This window comes from Microchirus variegatus (assembly GCF_963457635.1).
Source record: "Microchirus variegatus genome assembly, chromosome: 17".
NCBI lineage: Eukaryota > Metazoa > Chordata > Actinopteri > Pleuronectiformes > Soleidae > Microchirus > Microchirus variegatus.
The window spans coordinates 19335042-19359605 of NC_139818.1; the positions used below are offsets into that span (position 1 = coordinate 19335042).

Sequence of the window (24564 nt, forward strand, 5' to 3'; positions counted from 1 at the left end):
TGTGTTGCTCCCGCGCTCCTCCCTCCACACCTTCATCAGTGGGGACGTAAATAGAATCACTTCCTGCGCACAGCGGTTGGAATGTTGCAGGCTAATACGAGATCCGCTACGCCACGTGTTATTGTGAGGAAACGGTGACTCATGTGGAGCTGTGGAGATGAACTCATTTAGCTGTGCCTTGAATGTCACGGACACTCATCAATGCTCTTATGCATCTTTAAATGAGTAACAGCATGGTCATAGTTGGAGTTATTATCAGATTTTTGCGCGTGTGTACCCGTGTACAATAGATGAGGGTCCGCGTCAGTCGAGCATTCTTGGCGTACGTCCTCAATCTCACATTCCGTTTTAGCAGCGGTGATTTCTCACCAGGATATCACAGTTTTTTTTGTGTGTGCTTGTTGTCTTTGAGTGCTGAGTTGCTCATGTGTGTGTGTACCAGCCAACTTCCTTCCCAGCATGTTTCCATGGTGACCATCTTTTGACCACAACATATACGTGACATAAGGGACCAATCAGAATCTGACAAAATCTGGGTTTAAAGGGTACTTGAAACACTATCTCACCAGGATTGCCCTGGAAGAAGAGATGTTGTATCTCAATGGGACCTTCCCTGCTTATCCATCCATCCATTTTCTACGGAAATTAAGGCCCTTAAAAAGTATTAAAAAGTCTTAATTGCGATTTCATGAGGTATTAAATTTTGTCCATACCATAGAGTTTGACTGCAAAAAGTATGCATGAATGTATTTATTTTCCTCCCCACGTTTGTTAAAAAACAACGCCCTGCAATTGACATACAAACTCCATGCAGAAAGGCTGCAAATGCTGGCTAAATAAAGCATAAATTGTCAAAAACTTTCATTATGAAAGGACTAGTTTTTTGTATTTCCTCTTTTTTTTAGCATTATTTTTCTTATTGTGTATGTGTATAATGCATCGTCCCCATAGGTGGCTCCGCCCACGCCCCTGAGAGAGAACAGCTGTCCTCGTCCGCCGCCGGCCCCTGAGGGCGTGGTCATCAGCGAGGTGGCCAGTGGCCACTGGACTAATCACAGCCAGCAGAGGGCGTTTGTGGAGCTGCACGGACCTCCGATGACGGACCTGCGAGGCCTGGTGCTGTCCGTGTTTGACCAGGAGCGCAGTGGGACCGTCATAGCCCTGCCCCTGACTGGATCTATTGATCAGGATGGAGTTTACATTGTTGGAAATGTCACTGGAGCAGGTGAGGGTAGTGGAAGTGAAATGTCTCTGTCTTTCTTGTTTTATATTTACTCATTCACCTCCTCTTGCTCTCTCTCTCTCTCTCTCTCTCTCCTGCATAGATCAGGTTTTCCCAGAGGGCTCCACAGTGCCGGCACGAGGAGCGGTCGTCCTGTGCTACGACCTGTTCAGCGTCTGCAGAGCCGGCACCGCTCTCACCAACTCCAGCCTCAGAGACGTGCTTGTGTTCAGTGAGAGCCAGCAGCTGCTCTCCTCTCTGTCCACCACCAGAGGGAGACAAGTGATCCCAGCTGCCAGGTAAGCACATGGAGGCTAAAATGGTCAGTTCTCATATATTGCAGGGAGAGGGCGTCCTGTCTGTGGACTCTTACATGTTTGAGCTTGAAAAATTATGACTCATGAAGCTGCCAGTTATTTATGTGCTTTTCTTGCTGAGAACCTGGTCAGTGGGTGTGGGCAGTTAGTGCACTGCTAATTACAAACAAATTCACCTCACACTGCACAACCATTATTACCATTATTTTTCTCAGTTGTGTTTCTCGACTTAAGAGATCAGAGACTCTTAGAGTTTAGCACCATGTATGTATACAAATATATATATATATCCATATGTGTACATGTATATGTATATATGTGTGTGTATATATATGTATGTGTTTATATATGCATATATGTATGTATATAAGTGTATATATGTACATATGCATGTATGTATGTATGTATGTATACGTGTGTATATATGTACATGTGTGTATATATGTACATATGCATGTATGTATGTATATGTGTGTGTATATATATGTATATTTATGTGTATATATATGTATGTATATATATATACATACATATATATATGTATGTGTATGTACATATATATATGTGTATATATATGTATGTGTATATATATATATATGTATGTATAAATATGTGTATATATATATATGTATGTATGTGTATACATATATATATGTATATATGTATGTATGTGTATGTACATATATATGTATGTATGTATGTGTATACATATATATATATATATATATATATATATATATATATATATATATATATATATGTATATGTAGCACAGGCATTAGAGATAATCTGAAAAGTATATATCAGTATAAAGTATGAGGCGTATGTGTTTATCACATATATATCCTCTTGTACGTGCCTTCGTGCAGGTCAGTGGAAGACGGCGCCGTCTCGCTCAGTCGGTGTTCGTGCTGCGAAGTGAGAAGCCCCTCCTCCTGGACGAGCTCCTCCCCCACGCCTCACAGCACCAACCTGTGTCCGAGCCCAGCCTTTTCCAGTCAGATTGACCTTTGCCTCGGCCCCCTGTCCGCTGACGGGCAGGAGCAGTCAGGAGGTGAGGCAATATTAGTAACACTGGATTTGGTATTAGGTGCATCACGGGCGCGTTGATCGTCTTCAGAAACCCTTTGTTAACCTGTCAAATAAGCATAATAATCGAGGACCATTTGTCCAATGGTTGTAGTGCAGTTTATATGATAGTTTATTCTGTTACTTATTCAATTTCTTTTCATTTTACCTGTTGCCACTCGTCTTGTTTCCGTCAGACTGCAGCAGCGGTCTGATCCAGGGAAGGAGAGTCGCTGAAGTGGCCGACTACCTGGAGAAGAGGTGTCACTGTGGCATCTCTGCTTTGTATCTTCAAGGTGAGACACTGTGACCTGATACTAAGACATGTGATCAGACGGTATAAGTCAGGCCTGATCCCCTCATCTGTGGTGAACAACCAGAAATCGGTCCACATTCTGCTTTTCACATGCTTTGTTGTTGTTGTTTTTGCACTCGAGAGGATGTTTGAGTTTCTTTTTTTTTTTTTTTAAAGGATTTGAAAGGATTTTAACCATTTAACCTGCCATATACAGGATCACCTACTGAATTGGCACAAATACGAGTTGGCCATCGATATATTGTGACCACACGGCCTGGGGGGGGGGGGGGGGTGTTGCATCGCAGACATACTTAGCGATGTACAGTTGTATTTGTGCAGGGCTTGAAATGGCTGACGTGAATGTAAGGGCAAACTACTCTACAGGAGATGATGAGTGGTTGGCTGCTACTTGAACAACAGTAAAGCCCAATTTATACTCCTGCGTAAAGTGCTCTGTGTAGGTTACGCAGAGACTCTCCGTCAACAGAGCCTGTCGAAGAGCCTCTGAGTCGTCTCTGACTGCACGAAATAATAAGTGTCCGTCACTCCGTCAAGGGACAACGGAGACGGCAAGAGCTGCGATTGGTCCTCAGGACAGGCCGAGATAACGCTGCTCTGTGCCGGCTCACAGTGCGCACCGAGCGTCCACAGACGCGGAGCTCATCCCCACCGAGAACGTCTCTGCCAAACTATAAATACGTCATATCTTAACACACACAGCACATGTTTAGACTCTAAATGGCCAATTTCTCGCCTCAAATTATCTTAAAACTGCGTTCCGTGACACAGAAAAGTGAGAAACGGCCACTGTTTCAACAACAACAGTCTTTCTCTGTCTTTCTCTCTCGACGCCATTGCTCACTGTAGCCAGAAGCACAACAACCTTGCGCAGCGACCCCTACTGTTCGGGCGGGAAATTGCAGCGCGTATCCGTCACCACGACGCAGAAGTATAAAGGCTCGAGTCGTCTCCGTGGTGATGCAGTCGAATAACGCATTACGCAGTCGGAGTATAATGTGGCTTTTACAACCACTCACAGAATTGATGTGTATTCCAACTGAATGGAAGAAAGTGCTAGTCTGCTGTGATTAGTGCTCTTTTTGTCTGTGTGCGAGACTTGAGGACCACTGACACACAGGTTTGTGCTTTTAAGGGCTCTGCATTAGTCTCATGTTCATTTGGACATACTTAAAAAAGTGTTATCCCATACCTTGACCAAAATAGAAATGAGATTCGGCCTCATTATGACCAGGGGGCCTCATTTATAAAGTTTGCCTGCGCCACTTTCTATGCAAAATGACATGGTGATGGATGCTTTTATCCTCTCAATGATGCAAAAAATAGTTGTTTTTTCTGTGTTGGAAGGTCAGACAAACAGAAGCTTCAGAGGGAGAGAATTTTGAGAGAACAGTCCGATCTGAAGGCTGACATCCGATTGCTGTATCTACAAATACAGACACTCTCCCACTGTCTAATGCCTTCGAACCATTCACTAACCTCATTATGTTCCCCCCTGAACCCACAGTGCCCACAGAGGAGCTGGACTTAAGTGTGTGTGTGTGTTGTGGAGCAGCAACATTGACCTTCTGCATTTACAGCGTCTGCCACATTCGGTCTCTCTAAATGTCTCTTTTTTTGTAATTTAAAACTGTATAGAATCTTTCTTTTCTTTTTTTTGGCCTCGGTTTCTGATTGTGTGAACTTCCTCTTCTCTCTTGTGTTTTCCACGATGTTTGTGAGATTTTTTCCCCATTAATATGTCAAAATGTACAGTATATGCAGAGCAATATAAGGCATCTTATATCCTTTTTTTCAGCAATCTGATGGAAAAATTTTCACCAACTATATAAACACACCCGCGCAAAAAGTCCTAAATACTTTGAAAAACCCGGATTAAATTTGTGAAATGAGTCTACTTTGTGACTTCTACGTAATTATTGCTACTTTATATCATTACCAAAAATTCAATATAAAGTGAATCCTAACTTTGACCCAACAACACAAGAGACCTGCATTTATTAAAGACAGAATATGTGACCTATAAACACACACACCCCCAGGATGTCCATATAAGGACTTGTGTAATATTCCCACTAGTGCTGGACACGTTGGCGCGCCTAAACGCATGCCACGTTTCCATGACGACTGACCAGAAAAAGAAGTGCGTGACGTCATCATGTGTACGTGCCGCGGCACCGGAGTCCAGGCACCGTTTACCAGTTAGCTCCGTTAGCTCTGTTAGCTCCTTTAGCGTCGTTAGCGCGCCTACAGTCGAACTGGAGCAGTCTGTTTATTAAACAACGAAAGTTTAACGTTACTTTCGAGACCCATTTTAACAATCGGGAGTCATGTGTGTCATGGAAACGCGGCATGCGTTAATGTGCGTTAACGTGCCCAGCGCTAATTCCCATGGCAAATTACCACGGGTGCAACTGCAACACAAGGGTTAATCTGGTGCATTTTTATTTCTATTTATGGTCACGTGTGATCGTTACCTGCATGGTTTTATAAATCCGAAAAAAAAAAATTTCTCACGTACAGCAACATTTCAGGCGTTCCCACACATAATTGTTTAAATGAGGCCCACAGGTTTTGGTCTCCATGACTACAGTTATGAAAGAAATGGTCCTAAAGAGGGAACAAATACAATTGGACACGCACACAAATATATAATAGTATAGCTTGTTTTTCATCCATCCATCATTGTGCGTGGATGAGATTGCTCCTTGATTCTCATCTCATTGAAGCCCTTGTCTTGTTCTAGGAGCCAACTTTTCATGCGTGTCTGGGTGGCTTCGAGTGTGGGGGAACATCCAGGCGCTGTCGGATCATCAGAAGGCCCTAATCATCCAGACGTCACACATGAACCCTTCATTTGCTCAGGGAGACCTGTGCTCTGCTCCCACGACGGATCGATACACCAGCACAGGTCGGCACCACCACACACACACACACACACACACACACACACACACACACACACACACACACACACATAACACCAACACAAATCCACTCAATCAAATAAGCGGCTGTTTTGAGAATCCATCTTGTTTGAACATATGAACATGGTGTTCGCCACTTATTGAAGAGTCATTTTCTACATCTGAAAATAGTTTTCTTGTCATATAATGGATTCTTTGTCTCTGTGTTTCCTGGAAAAAACTAAAGTAGAAACGAAGATGGGGGGAAAAATAATGGATACAATTGCAGGCAAATGTGCCTGGTATTTGGAAGCAAGAATTGTATGTGTTATTCTATAGCAAAAAAAAAAAAATGCTTCCAAACTGCATGATATCAATAATGTTTCTCCTCCTTACATCTGCTTATTGTTTTATTTGGCAACAAAACAGACTCTACTCCTCTCCATGGTTAATTCACGGTTTACGGTAATTTTAGTTCATCATGTGACGACGTATCTGTAGGTCGCAGATCAACTTCACAACCAGGTGTGAATTTATTCAGTGAGAGACGACAAGAATCTCTAAAAGTAAAAATGTCACATGCATTTCACAGATTCGATAGAAACGACACCCGAGTGAATTTCAGTTTGTTAACATACATTTCTGATTAAAAAAAGATCTCTGGCTCACTAAAGAAAATGATATATATATATATATTCAATATATATATAGATGTACATGTGTGTGTATATATATATATGTATATATACACGTGTATATATATATATATATACAGGTGTGTTATATATTAAATATTGACACAAATCCAAATTCCTTATGGTGATTGCAACAGAAATAACATCTTTATTACACAGTTATTACCATAGTCTTACTGTAATGTGAAGTGTAAGTAAAACCCGAAAAACTAAAAAGGCTTCAGGTCAGAAAATCTGATTTTGTGGCCCACACTGCTGAAATAAAACGACGTTGGAGGAAATGAAATGTGTTGCGGGTTTAAGTCTGAAATGTAATCTTATAAACATATGCACAGACATGGTAATGTGTAGTGTAATCGATCTTATTTCCCTCCGCAGCATCGACCCTGGGTTTGCAGATAGGGCTGATAATAGCCGCGCTCCTGCTGCTCGGACTCGGAGCCGCTCTGTTCACATATTTCTACAGGAGGAGGTGAGAGCTCTCGTTATGTGCATTTTTATTTTTCATGCACGTGCATCCGCACATCAACAGATCTAATTTGCCGTACAATGACACTAATGACGGAGCTTAAATCCCAATTCTATACCAGACAATACCTCACAAAGCCAGATAATTATGAAAGCTTTCATTTAAGCAATGGTCTACTGTTGTGAATAAGGATTCATATCAATACTTCAGTAAAAGTATTTTTCTTTCCATTTTTTCCCTCCAGCAATTATCTGATCCTTTGTTTTGATTATTTTGACACAAAAATAGTGCTGTAAGAACTACTTCAGAAATGTTAATGCAACAGCATTTGCACTAGGGATGGGAATCCAAAAATCCTATAATCGCATGCTTCACTATGCACAGGCTTCAAAAAAATGTAGTCTGCAAAAGCATTTTTAGCATTTTTGAGTCATGTTTCATGGATCATTTCCTGAATTTCAAATATTCATTAAAATTATTCCTTAAGAGGTTTGCAAATATTTTCAAGGGATCCTTGTTCAGGCCCATGTGGACTATTATGATGGTAAATTTCAAGTCATTCCGAGATACTTTTTGTTTTTTTGAAGAAAGTCAGCTTACTGTCAAAATGCATCAGGGCAAATGGATCATTTGCTGAATTTCAAAAATTCATAAAAATTATGCGTTAAGAGGTTTTCTAATATTTTCAAGGGATCCTTGTTCAGTGCCATGCCGACTATTATGATGGTAAATTTCAAGTCATTCCGAGATATTCTTTGTTTTTGAGAAGAAAGTCAGCTCACTGTCAAAGTGCATCGGGGAAAATGGATCATTTCCTGAATTTCAAATATTCATTAAAATTATTCCTTAAGAGGTTTGCATATATTTTCAAGGGATCCTAGTTCAGGGCCATGCCGACTATTATGATGGTAAATTTCAAGTCATTACGAAATAGTTTTTGTTTTTGAGAAGAAAGTCAGCTCACTGTCAAAGTGAATCAGGGCAAATGGATTATTTCCTAAATTTCAAAAATTCATTAAAATTATTCCTTAAGGGGTTTGCATATATTTTCAAGGGATCCGTGTTCAGGGCCATGCCGACTATTATGACGGTAAATTTCAAGTCATTCCAAGATACTTTTTTTTTTTGCTGATGAGTCGCTGCCTGCCTGGTGCAGCATGATAAATCAGTGAAAATTAAAGTTCCTCCAAAATATTATAAATGAAAATCAAGGATGCACACCATCAGGTCATGCTCAAGCCATATCCAAAGTCTTAAGGCAATCTGATTAACGGTCAGTGAGATATGCCTGTCACAGACAGACAGACAGACGCAACTTGCTTTATAGATATATGTTTTGAAATCATGTTTTGGCATGTGGCGCCACCTACCACCGTCTACCAATCATTTCAGCCAGTCAGAGTCTCAGCCGCCGAGCAACCACGGGTTGCCAGTTACGTCTGAGCTGCAATGGCAGAAAAAAAACGAAACCTAAAAGACCTCGATATTTGGAACTTGAGTGTAGTAACTGTTTTTGGCCACATTATTACATACGGCGCCTTTAAATAATTAATAGATGACTAAATGAATCGATGAATGAATTGATAATCGGTTTGAAGCTTTTGATTTCACTATTGAAGTGAGATTTCTTTTCCAGGTTTGACAAACACCGATCAACGTTTTTTAACATTTTATGGACCAAACCATTCATTGATGAGGAAAACAGTCGTTAGTTTCAGCTCTACACTTTAACATGACATGTTTTCTCTCCTCGTAGGCGTCCTCTGGACTATTACACCATGGAGCTAAGCGAGCATGCGGAGGGACTGTCCGATCTATAATCCAGGCTTAGAATCACTGTGTCTGCACAGGGAAGTGCTCTTGTGTACGGGAGGACTTTGGCAGAGAGAAAGAGATGAGGATAATAATAATAATAATAATCAGAGGTTAATTTGACCTGTGTGTAACTGATTGAGCAGGTTATTTTTTTTCCTCTCCACCACAAGTGTCCTTCTCTGCGTCTCTGGGAGATCACTGATGAAAACAACTCATAGTTGTTTGTTTACAGTGCGGTTGCATCCTGTGTGGTACATGTCATATGTCACGATACCAGAGGCAATGTCAGGCTGACTGTGAGTTTAAATTTTTAAAAAATGTAAGATAAAAAAAATCACATTGTGTGCCTGTGAACTTTGCTACTTTTAAAAGGGGAAAAAAGGAAGATATAAGGGATTTTCTTTCTTTAAAAAAAAAAAAAAAAAATACTTGAGTCTTAACTGGTCATTTTTGTTGACTTGTTTGTGTTACTGTGGACAAAAGCCTGTAAATGTAAATATGTAAACAACCATGCGCTTGATTTATGCAGTATACGATTCAAATTCTCATTCTCAGCTGGTACTACAGTGCTATAACACTTAATTGAAAAAAAATATAGAGGGATATTTGTGAAACACGTTTATTTTTTAAGTATAAGTTGACTCGAGGCCTTGATTTAAAAAAAAAAAAAAAAAAATGTGAATGTCTTATCTAACTTGTGACGAACCTACTTGAAGTTTACATTTTCAAGTCATTTCTTGAATAAAGATTATTTGTTGGAGTGAAGAGACGGCTTTGGAGGAGGGAGGGGTGGGGAAAAAAAAAATCCAATCTATTTTATGGATCTCTTGTGTTCACAGTGGTTCAGTTATGTCTATTGTGCCTTTTCACCTGTTTGTTATTTGATCTGCTGGCTCTTCATTTATCTGAAGTAAAGTGCTGAGCCAAAGCTTCATTTGATCTCGCTTTTATAAAAACCAAGAGTCAAGGTTTTAAAACGATAATATCATTCCCAGAACATGAATTGTTTCCTTGTGTATGTGTTGTTTTTTTTTTGTTTTTTTTTTTTTTAAACCAAGCCATGTCAAACAAATTAAATCAAACTAAATCCCACACAGCACACTCATCTTTATTTGTATTTAACATCCAGCTGTCCTCACCGCCCGCTTTGACGTTTTTAGATTGGAACGATGTGACTGAAAGTCGCTCTGGTCCATTAGCGAGCCGTCAATAAATGAAACTCGTACGACGAGCCTGTCTTGAATAAACCGTGGCTTTACAGACCTGTTTCACAGCAGATCTTTATCGACATGGAAAAGTAGAACAGGCAAAAGTTTTTACCGGTAACCTTAGTTAGGGTTACCCGACTGTTAACCCTTTAACGTACTGCTCAACTAGTTGGTCGACCACACTTTAAGTCACTAAATCTCGTTGAAAAATGCATCGAGCTGAACTCGACCTGAATGAACCATCTCTACCATTTGTTGTGCAATGCTTAAAAAACAAATCCACTAGATGGCGCTGCGTCTGTGCGCAGTATGCCTTTACAGCATTGCTTCAAACGGCAAGTGACACGACGACGATGCACTCGTTCCTTTGATGACGCATATCTGCAAGACTTTAGAAGTTAGGACTTTTTTGTTGATGTATTATCGTTTCAGAGGAGTTGTTGTGCACAATTATGTAACTTAATTCAACAAAAATTAGTCTTACAAGGGTCAAATCATTTTTCCAAAACATGCTCTACCAAACAGTTGACTTGTCATTTTATGGTAAAATTAGAGAAGCTAGCTAATGTTGGTAAAATTACGGGGGGGGGGGGGGGGGATTGTTAGTGTTGTTAAAACGATTACTTTAATTTATTGATCAAGAAATTGCACTTAATGTGACTTCTCATAAATGTTTTTACTTTTATTATGAACAGACGTCTCCACCGTTTGGTAGAGGACTGTATCTGAAATATTGTAGGGGTCTAATTTAAAAAATAAAATAAAATTGGTTGTCGTTATTGTTATCATAAGTGAATAAAAAATGCAAAAGAAATTATTTTTTCCTTTACTTTTCGTTTAATAAACAGACCGCTCCAGTTCGACTGTAGGCGCGCTAACTGCTGCTAAAGAAGCTAACGTAGCTAGCGGAGCTTACTGGTAAACAGTGCCTGGACTCGTGTCATGCGTTAACGTTGAAGCCTAACACTGTTAACGTGCCCGCCGCCGCTAATCATAATGTGGAATTTGCGGGCCGGATTGGACCCTCTTGTGGGTCGTTTCTGGCCCGCGGGCCTTATGTTTGACACCCCTGCTTTAACCTGTAGAAGCGTTTTTTTTTTTTCTTTCCAGGAAAAAAATGCGTTCTTGTAAATTTCTCACATTTCCTGGTTGTGTGCCAATAAAATAATTGAGAGAATACTTTTGCACAGAGAGAGAGACATCATTACAGAGCACACAAGTATGTATATATGTTTGGTATACGTTTGGTATACATTTGGTCACAGGACATACTTTCCATATTAATCCCAATTTTAAAAAGGTGTCTTTTCCCTCTCAGGATCATTCTGTGTGTATCAGGTTTGAAATGAAATCCGCCCCCACAGCGCAGATTTGCACTTTTCCAACCGGTTGAATATAGAGTGTTGGTTGTAGTTTTTTTGTTTTTTTTTACCATAGCCACTTTAAAATGGGTTTATTTATCTCCTTACTGCCGTCGTATTTACTGATGCATTTGTTGTCCACATCTTCTCTAAGCTCTTCCCTTAATACCAGTTATCATGTGTCTCATTTTGGCCTCGGGCAATAACGGCGTGGCGGATTGACGTGATTAAATTCTCAAACCTTCCTCCTTTGTCACACAACACATGCATAAAGCATCTTTTTTTTATTTTCACTGCGTGACCTGCTAACCACAACACAGGAAGGCAGATTAGACAGACAGGAAGGAGCCTCAGCCTGAAACTGTGTCTCCAGCAGCTGCAGCTGTGACTTGGTCCTCAACTTGACTTCACTCAGCGGTTGTTTTCTCCCGCGTTCGCACTTGACATTGTCCCGCGCTCGTTGTGTGAGAAATATGGACATAGCAAACGCAAGGAAATTGGAGAACATCCGTATTGGTTGTCTTGTGAAATGTCTACAGGTTTAACAAACATGGTGAGTTCGAGTTTTGTTGATTAACTCCTGTTTTACAATGTCTGCAACTGATCCGCGTGGCAGTTTTTCTTCCTTGTTATCGCCAAAGAACAATCGTGCGATTTAACATAATTGCGTTTAAATGAGGCCACAATCACTGGGGCACTCGCCCAACACTTCACTGTCGGCAGAAGTGTCACCTGGAAACGAGGACGCAGCCTCGGTGTGTATATATATATGAGGTCTGGGGTTTTTCGAATGAGCTTCCTTTAGTGAGAAATGAAGTGATGAGCGGCAAACCACACAGGAAGGTGTCTGCTATTTTCCATTTGTCATAGCTGTGCAGTATCTCCGCTGCAGTTTTGTTACTAAAACCAAAACCCTACCAATAATATGTTGGAGTTTAAAACTTTTTTATATAAATGCACTTTATATACGATTGCCTTCACCAAATGAGGCAAAGGTTAACGTTACGAATATATTTGGTGTGCTTGTGATTTTCCTTCAGGTAGCTGCAAAAGTGGTCTAATCTTTAAGAGGCCATTTTTTTTAATCATCGAGTCATTTGAAAATAGCAAGGAGTGTCGAATGGGTCCTTGTGAACAGACGAGGTGCAACAGGAGTTATCTTTAAAACAGACAAAATAATAGACTAGAACTTTGAGTTCAGTGGCCACAGAGTCAAAACTCAGTCTACTGCATCAAATTAAATCAATAACATTACATTACTGTATTTTAGTGGCACTTTAAACCCTTTAAAAAGCACAGGAAAAATTATTTATTTGCATTTTTTAATATTTTAATTTAATTTCTTTATGATAACCATAATGACAATCAATATATTTTTTTATAATTTTTTTTTTTTTTTCAATAAGACCCTACAGTATTTCAGATACAGGCCTCTACCAAACGGTTGAGACGTCTGTTCATAATAAACCTGGTTTGCATCATTCAAAAAGTACAACATTCACAAGTCACATTAAGTGTTAGTGAGTTCATCTTGATAACAGCCGTGAAATTCAAGCACTCTATTGTCTATGGGGCAGATTTCTGTGTTGTTGTTTCAGTATTTTGGTGAAAGTGATTTAAATAACCCGTCTTTGAAAGTGGATGAACGACATTACCTTCTATTGCATTACATCTAATACCTGACCTTTTAATTCAAAGTCGTCTTATTTTCTCATATCTTCTGTCTTTAACATACTGTATAAATAAATCTGACCTGAATAACAAGATGAGACGTTCCCACTTAGTTTCATATATATCAGTTTCAAATGTATCCATGAAGCTCGACCATCTGCAATGTCAAGCAAAAAAAAAAAAGTTTCTCAGAAAAGCTTTTAAGCCATCTGTCAACCAATTGAACTTGGAAAAAAAAAAAATCTTAATTAAAAAAATGCTCTGAGCTCTGTCTCTGAAGGTCAAGTTGTTGCTTTTCTTCAAAAACAGTGACGCAGTGATCTCAAGCACATTTTCTTCAAATATTAAACATTTTTCACATTCATTTCTTCATTCCCTCCCCATACAGTTTGTGGCCACCTCACAATGTGTAAGCCATGACTAAGTCATGACTATTTCTACACCGTGTAGAGGATGGAGAGACAAACACATTACGATTCTATCATGGACCGAAACAAACGCATCACGTGGCAGGACGACTGCTATGTGGATCTTCAGTCGTCTACGCCCAGCTCACTCCCTTCACAAGCAGAAACAGAAGGTACACGTTACACCTTTTCTGCTATTGTTCACTGTAACAACGCTTGTCAAAAGTACAAAAATTGAGTTGCGTTACATCTCTTTCCATTCTGGGTGAGAAGGTTCTCGTCTAATCTCGGGTTTGATGTGTCCTCTGCTTTTCCGTTAGGTCTTGGCTGGATCCAAAAGCATCGAGACCAGCTTCAACGCTTCGCTACGTCCTCGCTGCTGGAGCAGATGCTGATCCACCTGCGAAAGGTGGATGTGCTGAGCTCGGCCGACGAGGCCAAGATCAAGGAAGCGGGCCGACTGCAGGACCAGGTCAACGCGCTCGCCACTGTTGTCAACGGCAAGGACGCTCGTGGCTCTGATGCCCTTCAGGCTTTTCTAGAGAGCTCGGATTCTCTGGTGGCTCAGATCATCCTCAACCACGGTAAGGAGTTTCAAAGAAAATGTGTTTCCCAATCCTGGTCCTCAGAGACCCTAACCCTAACACTAACCCTCACACATGCAGGGCAGTGGACCCTGAGGACCAGGATTGGAAAACGCTCTTTTAGATGATGAAGAAATGTGATCTCAATGACTACAGAGTAGTGGTTTGATTCCTCGGTTCTTATATTTGATCAATATCCTGGTTCCCACTTGGCTCTTCAAGAGCCACCTTCAATCTTCTATCACAATTGTAAAGTACGTTACGTCAGTGTTGAGAAAATGTAGTTTTCTTCTGTTTTCAAGTCCTTTTCTCTTACCACAGATTGCATGGTGAAGGAGCACAAAGAAATGCTCTTGCAGCGATATGAGCAGTGCAGAGACAGGGATGCGGTCGACATCTCCTCAAGAGCCCTGCTTCTGGTCGATGGACTCTCTGACCTCCAGCAAAAGGAACATGACCTGATGCAGGTGGGGGCAACGCGAGGAAGGAAAAGAAACCATCTCAGACAACTGGGGCTGGCCAAACTACTGGAGCCACTCACCAGGGTCAGTTTGCCTCCGCGGGTCTCCCTCACAGTTGGGGTTGCTGGTATCGGAAAGACGATCTGCGTCCGACACTTCATCGGACAGTGGAGCCAGGGAGCGATATGCACAGATGTGAGCTTTGTCTTACCGTTTACCTTCAGTGAGCTAAACTCGCTGGAGAAGGTTTCAGCTGAAAAACTGGTGAGAATGGCTTTTCCTCACTTAACAGAGCCCAGCCTCATCTTGAGCAGCTCTTGCCGGACACTTTTCATTCTCGATGGTTTGGATGAATTCCACCGCACCTTAAATTTCCCCGATGCAGCGCCCTGCAGTGATCCAAAGAAAGAAGTCTCCATTGATGACTTACTTACAAACATAATCCGCGGGAATCTGCTCCCTGATGTGGCAGTGTGGGTAACATCCAGGCCAGGAGTGGCCTCGCTCATCCCTGGAGGTCTTGTAGACAGGGTGACTGAGATCCCAGGATTCAGCCCAAGGGATATTCAGACCTTTCTAAACCACCATTTCCCTGAGATGGATTTTGCCAAGAAAATATTGGCACACTTGGAAGCCCATAAGAATTTAATGGTGATGTGCTACATACCGTGCATTTGCTGGATTGTAGCTGATACTCTGATGTACATCATGCAGAGCGGAACACAGGAAAGCCTTCCGAGGACGTACACTGAGCTCTATGCACATTTCTGTTCCATGAAGGCAGAGGTAGGTGAACCAAGAGGGAGGGAGCCTGTGAAAATGGAGCAACTTCATGGGAGCAATCGAAAACTGCTGGGGAATCTCGGACGACTGGCGTTTTACGGCCTCCTCAAACGCAGATACACCTTCAGTGAGCAGGACCTCAGGGCCTATGGGATAGATCTTCTGCTAACTCAAAGCAGTCTCGGCGCAGGGGTCCTTGTTCGAGAGGAGTCGGCCATATGCGCGACGTACAAATTCATTCATCTGAGTTTGCAGGAGTTCCTCGCCGCCACGTTCTACCACATCTCCTCCAAGCGGGCCATCTTTGACTTGTTCTCAGAAAGCAGCATGTCGTGGCCAAAGATCGGTTTCCAGAACCATTTCAGAAATGCCGTGCAGCACGCGCAGCAAGCGGAAGATGGACATTTGGATGTGTTTGCGCGCTTCCTCGCGGGCCTGCTGTGCCCAGCGACTCTGAGAAGTCTCGCTGGGCTTTTGTCTCTTGGAAAAGATGACGGCAACCAGAAGGCCTGGGCAGCAGGGTTTCTGCAAGGCCTGTTGGTCAGCGGGGGAGCGGTGGTGTCCCTGCGAACAATCAACCTGGCGTACTGTTTACAGGAGCTGCAGCACACAGAGTTGTTGCGGAGCGTGGAGGAGGATTTGCGGCTTGGTAGCCTTGGAGGGAAGTTGTCGCGGGCTCAGTGCGTGGTGCTGGGATACCTGTTGCATGTGTCTCCAGAGTGCAGTGAACACACCAACTTAACCGGCTCTTTGAATTACACCACGGTGAAATGTTTGCTTCCACAGTTGCTGTACTGCAGCCATCTCAGGTGAGCTCCCCACGGCATTGCACCTTTAATAAGTCAAACTTCAGAGGGAAATTAAAAGGGTGGATTTGGGACTTTCTCCTATTTTCAACAGGTTAGAGAATAACCATTTTAAAGATGATGTCATGGAACTGCTGGGAAGCCTCCTGAGTGCCAAAGATTGCCATATCCACAAGTTAAGGTAGGCGATATCACCAATATCTGCGAAGGTTTGTTCAGATTAATTGCAAAACTTTTGTATTTTGTGCCACATTAAAGTCATGACCTCATTTATTCACCGACTCAGTTTGGCAGATAACTCCGTCAGCAACAAAGGAGCCAAAGCACTAAGTCGAGCTCTCCTGGTGAACCGGACACTAACATCGCTCAAGTGAGATCTAGCTTATCATTTTATTAGTATTATTATTATAATTATTATTTTTATTATATCTATAATGTTATAATGAAAAGTGTGTGGGGTGTAAGAGAGGGTCCTTTTACTATTAGAATTTGATAATTTCCAAACAAGACTACAGTAATTGTTATTACCAAGCTATTATCTGGATATTACTTTGGATATGACATGGTACTACTGTAATTTTATCTTTTTATTACCACACTATTACCGTAATACTAACAGAGCTATGTTTTCAACTGTTTTTAATGTCCATAATTTCTAAATAATGTATGTTCATACCAAAATATACTAAAATCACAATAAATTTGAAGTTTTAGTGACTATTTTTGCATATATTTGGACATATAAGCATTATGTAACATCATTTGTGCTTGCTTCATATGATGCATGCATATATAGTGCTTTAGTTTCGACTGTATACATCTTCACATCATCTAATCTGTGTATAATTCAAGTCTCCAAAACAACAACATCGGCTCTAAAGGCGCAAAGTTCTTGGCAGAAGCTCTGAAAATGAATCAAGTGCTGGTATCAATCAAGTGAGTGCAATCTGCCGTACGTTTGTGTGCACGATGCACACTCGACACGGTTCAATTGCCCAGATTATCCTGAACTCTTCATCAGCTTTCAGAACAACTCCATCGAAGAAGAGGGAGCTCAGGCCCTCGCAGAAGTGCTGCAGTGCAACCGCAAACTGGTGTCTCTGAAGTGAGTTTTTGCAAGTGCTTTGTGTATTATTATATATGTGGAGCTTAATATTCAGTATTTTCCTTGTCATTCACGTTCTCTTTCAGTCTGAGGAAGAACACGGTCGGCGCAGGTGGAGCCAAAAGAATCGCAAACGCGCTCAAGATGAACCAAACGCTCACAAAGCTCATGTGATTCATTCATTCTACTAAGTATAACACTGCAGTTACATGCAGGAGTGGTAACTCTATATATTATTTGGGTCACTTGTGGGTATTATTATGATCCATTAGCTTTTCTTTGCAGTCTCTGTAGCAACCACCTCGGGGACAAAGGAACAATCGCTCTGGCGGAAGCTTTGACTTTTAACCACACTCTGCTCTCGCTTCAGTGAGTAGCCTTGCTTTAAAAAAAAAAAAAAAAAAAAACCTTTTTCAACAATGGTTCACAATCTCTTAAAAAATATATCTTTATCAGAATCAATGCTGATGTTTTACGTTTTTTTTTGTTTTTTTTGCAGACTTCAGAGTAACTCAATCAGCAACAGAGGGATGACAGCCTTAACCAGTGCACTCAGGCTGAACCATGGTCTTGTCTCCTTGAAGTGCGTATCAAAGCCTGTGAACCAGGGTCTTTTTGCAGCGGTAACTTAAGATGAAAGGGTTGATGCCGCTCACTGTTGTATTTCTAGTCAATATAGAGAGAGACACACAAGTCGTGCTTTGTTCAGGTGTTCAAAGTGCTCCTAGTTTATTGTCAGGTAGACAAAAGGAAATGATTAGAATTTGATTAAATAATCAAGAGTCAATGTTGCTAATGTTTTGTATCCACTAATAATAGACCAGTGAGATGATTTCCTGTCATGATTTTGAACAAAATCTTCTCTTCACTCGACGCACTTAACGTTTTTTTTGTTCTGCTTATTTGTTCTTTCATTTGTCTTTAATCTGGAAAGTTTAAGGGAGAACTCGATCGGAGTGGACGGAGCGAAGAGTATGGCACACGCTCTCCACGAGAACAACTCTCTGCAGGACCTCGAGTGAGTCCTTCATTATCAGTCACAGTGGCGCGGCTTTCCATCCATGCGCCACAGATTAATAGACTCATTAGCATATACTATGTTTATGTGCCTGTGTGTATTTCAGTCTTACAGCCAATCTGCTGCACGATGAAGGTGTCCAAGCTATAGCTGGAGCAATCAAGTTTAATCAAGGCCTCACCTCTTTGCAGTAAGTGAGGCTTTTAATTCAGATGCATGCACTTGGAAAAAAAAAATGTCTCCAATAAGTGTTCCCGCGTGTCACAGCAGTGGCACAAGGCAGTGAGCATTACACTCAGTAAAACACCTATTTGCATGAAGGCAAAAAAACAAACAAACAGCCAATTGAATCTGAATGTAGGGCAAGTTTTAATTAAGCCTTTTGTGTCTCTATAGCTGAGTGTTTTGGGGTTTTATTCCTGCTCTCTCATCCGGTTTCCTGTCTTCAGACTGATATCCAGGTTCCCAAAAAAAACACGCTCAACAAGCTGTTGCTGTGGGTCAGAAATGCTGAATGTTACCAAAACTAAAAAGCCTCACTACCCCTCTCAAAAACATCTCAACCAGAGGAGAAGCAAAACGAGGATATGCCGTAAAAAAATGCATTCAACTATAGTCAACACAATCTCCCCACTGCTGTGACTGACTTTCAGTTTAAAGCGGAACTAGACCGGAAGTTCCTATTATCGCTGTTTTTTTGGTGTGTATCTGCGTCATTACCTTGTTTATGAAGCCCTGTCGGTTCGAAACAAACAGTTCAGCCATTGCTGAGAACGTTGTGTTTTATTGTAATCTCGGGGCTCAACGAGATCACTGAAAATCCTGTAATAGTTACGTAAGCAGCGGTTCTCCTGAACAACCGATCGTCCTGCTCCGGGCACTAGTCCGGGCACATCCGGTTACGTACATTGAACCGCAGAAGAAGAATAACGTCCGTTGTGGAGGTGTTTCACGAGCAACAGTGTCTTCTGACTCTGGGTCTGACTTCGGTTTAAAGTCATAAAAGGGACTGCGGCGGGGAGTGAAGAAGCTATTTTTAAACACTGTTAAAACAATGTTTTGATAATGAGGAGCAGTGCATCCGCCGTTCCAGAGGGGGGCGCTGCGCTTCTGAGAACGGATGTGCTGGATAGTACTGGCCAATCACAAGACTCTGTCTTCTGGGGGTGAAAGTTCACTCTGAAATCTCGCAGCAGAAAAACACTGTCAGAAAAGAGGATTTCTATCGGCTAGTTCACAGCATCTAGGAGGTTTTTGACCATAAAAACAAGTTAATATATGTAAGCAGACCTCCATAACTAACATTTATGTGCAACAGGACCACTCTATGTGACCTTTAAATGTTTGCCTGTTGCTGATGTTGACACTGGAAATTTAGCCATAAAGGTTTGCTTTTTTATTGAAATATGTGCCTGTGCGAGTGCACGGACACAGTCTAATCCTGGATATACAATAAGTGCAGGTCCATGTCTCAGAAACACTCTATGGATGGCAATCCACACTCCTTACGTTTCTTTTAATTGAGCGAAGTAAGTGTCACAAATGCGAAAGGTCACTGTTCTTCTTTAATGTAACAAGATTATAACTAGATTATAAGAGATCTGACATACTCGTTGTACCTCTTTCTCTTTTTAGCCTCCAGTGGAATTTCATCAAGTCCAGCGCCACGAAAGCTCTGGCTCATGCTCTGCTCTCCAACACAACACTGCAGCTCTTGGAGTAAGGCCACAGCTCACTCACACAGACACTTCAGTCTGCTTCTTTATCCTTTTTTTTATTTTTAAAACTGCATTATCACTCACCCTTTTCAGACCACCTCTTTGCTCAGCAATTACATTGATTTCCCCCCCCAAAAAAATGCAATGCCGTGTTCTCTAAGTGAAGTGTGCCCCTGAGATAACCCTCTGGTGGTTATGTGTTAGCTGAAATTATCAATAATGGGTTTACCATGTCTTTTATAATTGGCGCCATGTCTGTTTGCAGTCTACAGGAGAACGCCGTTGGGAACGAAGGGGTCATTTTTCTCGCAGAAGCCCTGAAAACCAACACATCTCTTCATGCCTTATGGTTGGATTTGGTCCTGTGAACGTGCCTAAGACATAATCTACACTGACATAAAACACGTGCTTATTGTTTTTCCACTTTTGCTCTGTCTTTTAGTATCCAGGGTGTTTCAGCGGGAACGAGTGGCGTCATCGCCATGGCAGATGCTCTCACGACCAATCAGACCCTGCAAACTTTAGAGTGAGCGCGAGTGTTTTATTTATAGGTCTATACGTCCCTTTTGAACACTCAAGGAGACAGACAACACAACTTTTTCCACTTTTCAGAAAGTGGAAAACTTTGAAAACTCAACTTTGATATTCAGCCACATTCAATAACCAGCTTATTTCCGCCCTGCTGAGAACGACCGCTTTTATTTTATTCTATTATACATCAACAGGCACATGTATGTGTTGATGATATTTCTAAATATAAGAATTAAACATTCATATTCACAACATTAAAGGTCCCATATTATGCAAAATCGAATTTTTAATCATTTAAATCGTTATATTTGGGAGGCCCTACCAGTCGCCAAAGTGTGAAAAAAGATGACTCACTCATGTTTTTGTGGTCCTCCTCAGTCTAAGTACAGGAGATAAAACACGCGATGTTGATTTCCGCACTCATTGGGACGTCACAATGCTCAAAATTGTTGGAATTGTTGTCTTGCGGAGCTCCGCTTTGTCCGTAAAAACACGGGAGAGTGCTGGCGAGGGCAACGGCATCCGAAAACCGGAGGTCAGCGAAAAGTTCTATTCTTGGCTCCACAGTGCAGCACAGAGTTCTACACAAACTTCAGCCTCAGAGGATTTATCTGTCCAGTGGATACATGTTATATATGACGGCAATGTGCCTGCTAGAGCCTGCAAATGATCACTTTTCCAAATGCTAACTGCTGTTAGCTCCCAGTAGCCTTTGTGGCTGATGTCATTTCCTGTCCCTTAAGTTTCATTTTACTTTTTTCATGCATATTGTTAAACATTTATGCGCGGTTGAGCATACTTTATATAATTTTAAAATGCTCACACTAATACACCGATGCACCAAAAATGTGCTCATTGAAACTCATTCAAATCACTATTTTTGAGCTGCTGTCAAATGTGTTGTAGCAGCAGAGTAACATCAAGCAGGGCAGGAAGTGAAGAGACCTGAAATAAGACAGTGTGTGTGAGTTTCAAAATAAAACAGGAAGTACAAATCTAAATGTGTAAAATAGGTAATTTGACTATTTGAAACCCCTTGGTCCTGGAGTCGTTTAGAGGGTATTTTATTGAAAATTAACTGTAACATGAATTGGGAGCCAGTAAAACAGGTGTAATATCCTTTATAGAGCCTTGCTGCTGCATATATCTGTGTCCGTAATATATGTAATTGTTATGATCGGTCTGAGCATCATAGTAGTCCAGGCTGAAATAAAATATAAAAGTGAACATTTACTGTTTGATTTGGGAGAGACAGACCTTCAGTATGTGCTGTTTGGTTGGTCTTGCTTCAACCTGGCTGGGATCAAATGATTCTCTGTGTGCGTTTGATGGAATATCAGAAACACTATGACTCAGTGGTTTTGAGTCAGTGTAACTAAATTAGACATTTAGTGTTTCTCAAGTGATTTAATTCATGAGGGGGAGGTCATTAATCCTCCCCCTCAGTATTTGTCCCTGCTTGAATATTGTCGCCTTGGTATTGTTGTCGCACTCTAAACAACATGTTTTATTCCATTGTGTGTGTGTGTGTGTGTGTGTGTGTGTGTGTGTGTGTGTGTGTGTGTGTGTGTGTGTGTGTGTGTGTGTGTGTGTGTGTGTGCGTGCGTGTGTGTGTGTGTGTGTTAGTCTACGTGGGAACACTGCAGGAATGGAGGGAGCAAAGGCTCTGGCTAACGCAATGAAAAGCAACAGGAGCCTCAAGTCACTGAAGTGAGTGCTTTTAATTTGAAATAACGAACCCACGCCTACTTCATATTAAGGGTTTGTTATAATAAAGACTGGATATCTGACCATGGGGACTTTGAAGCGTACATCGGCCTTCCACATACGATCATTTGAGTTTGTGTGCGAGTATAAATGCACAGTGAAGAGAATAAAAAGTCTTTGTGTGTGTGTGTCGTTACAGTCTCCAGGAGAACTCTCTGGGCATGGACGGAGCCATATTCATCGCTACTGCGTTGAAGGGCAACCACCAGATGACATACATCAAGTGAGTTTTCCTATATATATGTTTTCCTGTATATTTCAGCGGCGCGCATACATGTTGCATTGTATGCAAGATTTCCAAGGACTCGTGTAAGTAAAGCAATCTCTGTGCACTCTGTGTTTGTCAAGTTTGCAGGGAAACGGCATCGGCGAATCTGGAGCAAAGGTCATATCTGACGCCATAAGAGCCAACGCTCCGTGCTGCGTTGTCGACATCTGACCGAGAACAGCATGTGTACAGGCTGCACCTGTGTGAAAGTGAATGTAAACTATGGTCTTGTCATGTAAATGTATATATCTTGTTTAAATTTAAATTATGTCCTCAAGAAGCAGTTTGATATACTTTTGCAGAATGTTTTTTTTTATCTGTACATTACACACAAGCACATCTATGTATGAGTTTGATAAAAACAGACTTTTATGTTGTTGTTGTTGTTGTTGTTGTTGTTGTTACAAGTTAAGAAATCCATTAAATTCATGGAATTCATGAAAAGATTTATGAGAAAAAACTGTCATGAATGTTTCATGAGCACAAACACGGTGGATAATCTAAGTCGGTTATTTGATTTGATTCTGTCTGACAAACACGTCTGGTGTATTCCTCGTACCTTCTTTGAAAGGAGTCGCCGGCAACGCCAGGATCTTACTTTCTAACGACTAATTACTCTCTCGTTAATCTGCCTCCGAATCACACTCGCTAATGCCTTTGTGTCCTGTCAGACGTTCGCGGTAATCAGTCGCCGAGCTTATTAAGCGACAGACAAAGGGGAACGATTTGTGTCATCACAGTCCCGACCGTTATAATTGAGTTTATTGTTGTGTATGTGTCAAACCCAGGTGGAAATGCACGTAGATGCTTTTTTTCTCTGTGTGGAATTGATCCTCGCATGAATCGATATCCTTCTAACAAGCTTGTGAATATACAACAGAGCAACAGGAGGCGGCTGCTTTGTCATCCATCTCTTGTTTATGCATGGAAATGTTGTTTATTTTACTGCAGAAGTACAATCTGTCCATCCGTCTTTCTGTTATTCTATCAAATGCTTGATCTAGACTTGTCTGCAGACATATCCAACACCTCAGCTTCACCTCTGACCCAAAAACTTCCCACTCGGGGCTTTTGATGTGGATTGGACGAGCCTTTTCCAATTTAGTTGTTTTTAGTCTGAGATCCCCAAAGCCTAGGACACACACAAACGTGAGGTTTTCATCACTTCAGGGGACATTGCATTGACTTACATTCATTTCCTGGAGACTGACTACTGGCCTTATCCTAAATCATACCCTAACCTTACCCTAACCTCACCCTGAATCTAACCTTAAAACATTACATTATGGGGACTTGCTTTTTGTCCCCACAAGGAAGACAAGTCCCCATAATGTGACTGTGTAAGCAGTTTTAGGTCCCCACAACATTAGTAATACATGGGCACACAAACACTTACACACACGCCGTCCTTGAATGGCCTCTGGTGTCAGGAGGGTGGGGTTCTTCAATTCTTCAACTCTTCAGAGGGGATGTACCTGTGTGCAGGGCCGGCCCAATGCATAAGCGAACCAAGCCGCTGCTTATGGCCTCGTGACCACCAGAGGGCCCCCAAGAGCAATTGACTAAAGCTTTTTCACATTTTTTACATAGTTGTCAAATGATTTAACCTTATATTTTATTTATAAACAATTTTTATTACCTTGTTCCGGGTGCCTCTGTTGATTTACATTATTATTTAAGTATTTGTTTGATATTTATGTGTTCATTTTATTTAATGCTGTGGTTTTTTTACATATAAAAGTCAAATCTTTGTATTACAGGAGTGTATTTTAAATCCCCTCCAAAGATTGTGCACATTTTTAGATTTTCAGACCTGAATATCTTAATATTTTATTTATGAGCCGTTTGGTTTTATGTATTGATTCTCTGTGTCGCCAGTAGGGGGAGTTGCTGATTTTTCCAAATATTCATTGAAAGATTTTTCAATGAAGTTTGCAAATCTGGTGTCTGCTTCCATGCAACAAAAAGTTCTCACATTTAGTTTAACAAGTGTAGACAGAGTAGAATAAGTAGAATACCTTTAGTATAGTAGGTGTGTGAATGATCAATAATCATTATTATTGACAAT

At 41.2% G+C, this 24564-nt stretch overlaps 2 protein-coding genes across 2 annotated transcripts; both read left to right on the forward strand.

Moving 5' to 3' along the window:
- Window positions 1–1095: 1095 nt before the first annotated feature.
- On the forward strand, window positions 1096–9488 carry LOC310939063 (uncharacterized protein; the record flags this gene model as incomplete). The annotated part of the gene is made up of 7 exons (XM_083903730.1): window positions 1096–1225; window positions 1326–1521; window positions 2409–2593; window positions 2805–2903; window positions 5670–5834; window positions 6903–6996; window positions 8750–9488. The coding sequence occupies 7 exons, from the start codon at window positions 1096–1098 to the stop codon at window positions 8811–8813; spliced, it is 933 nt and encodes a 310-aa protein (XP_083759856.1). The 3' UTR covers window positions 8814–9488.
- A 2404-nt stretch (window positions 9489–11892) lies between these two features.
- nlrc3 (NLR family, CARD domain containing 3) lies at window positions 11893–22667 on the forward strand (the record flags this gene model as incomplete). Its single annotated transcript, XM_083903654.1, has 19 exons — window positions 11893–11930; window positions 13437–13628; window positions 13776–14039; window positions 14361–16092; window positions 16184–16270; window positions 16376–16459; window positions 16942–17025; window positions 17111–17194; window positions 17281–17364; window positions 17480–17563; window positions 17694–17777; window positions 18129–18212; window positions 18319–18402; window positions 19848–19931; window positions 20196–20279; window positions 20373–20456; window positions 22088–22171; window positions 22368–22451; window positions 22577–22667. Exons 2-19 carry the CDS (start codon window positions 13502–13504, stop codon window positions 22665–22667), a joined length of 3393 nt encoding a protein of 1130 aa, XP_083759780.1. The 5' UTR covers window positions 11893–11930; window positions 13437–13501.
- Between the last annotated feature and the right edge of the window lie 1897 nt (window positions 22668–24564).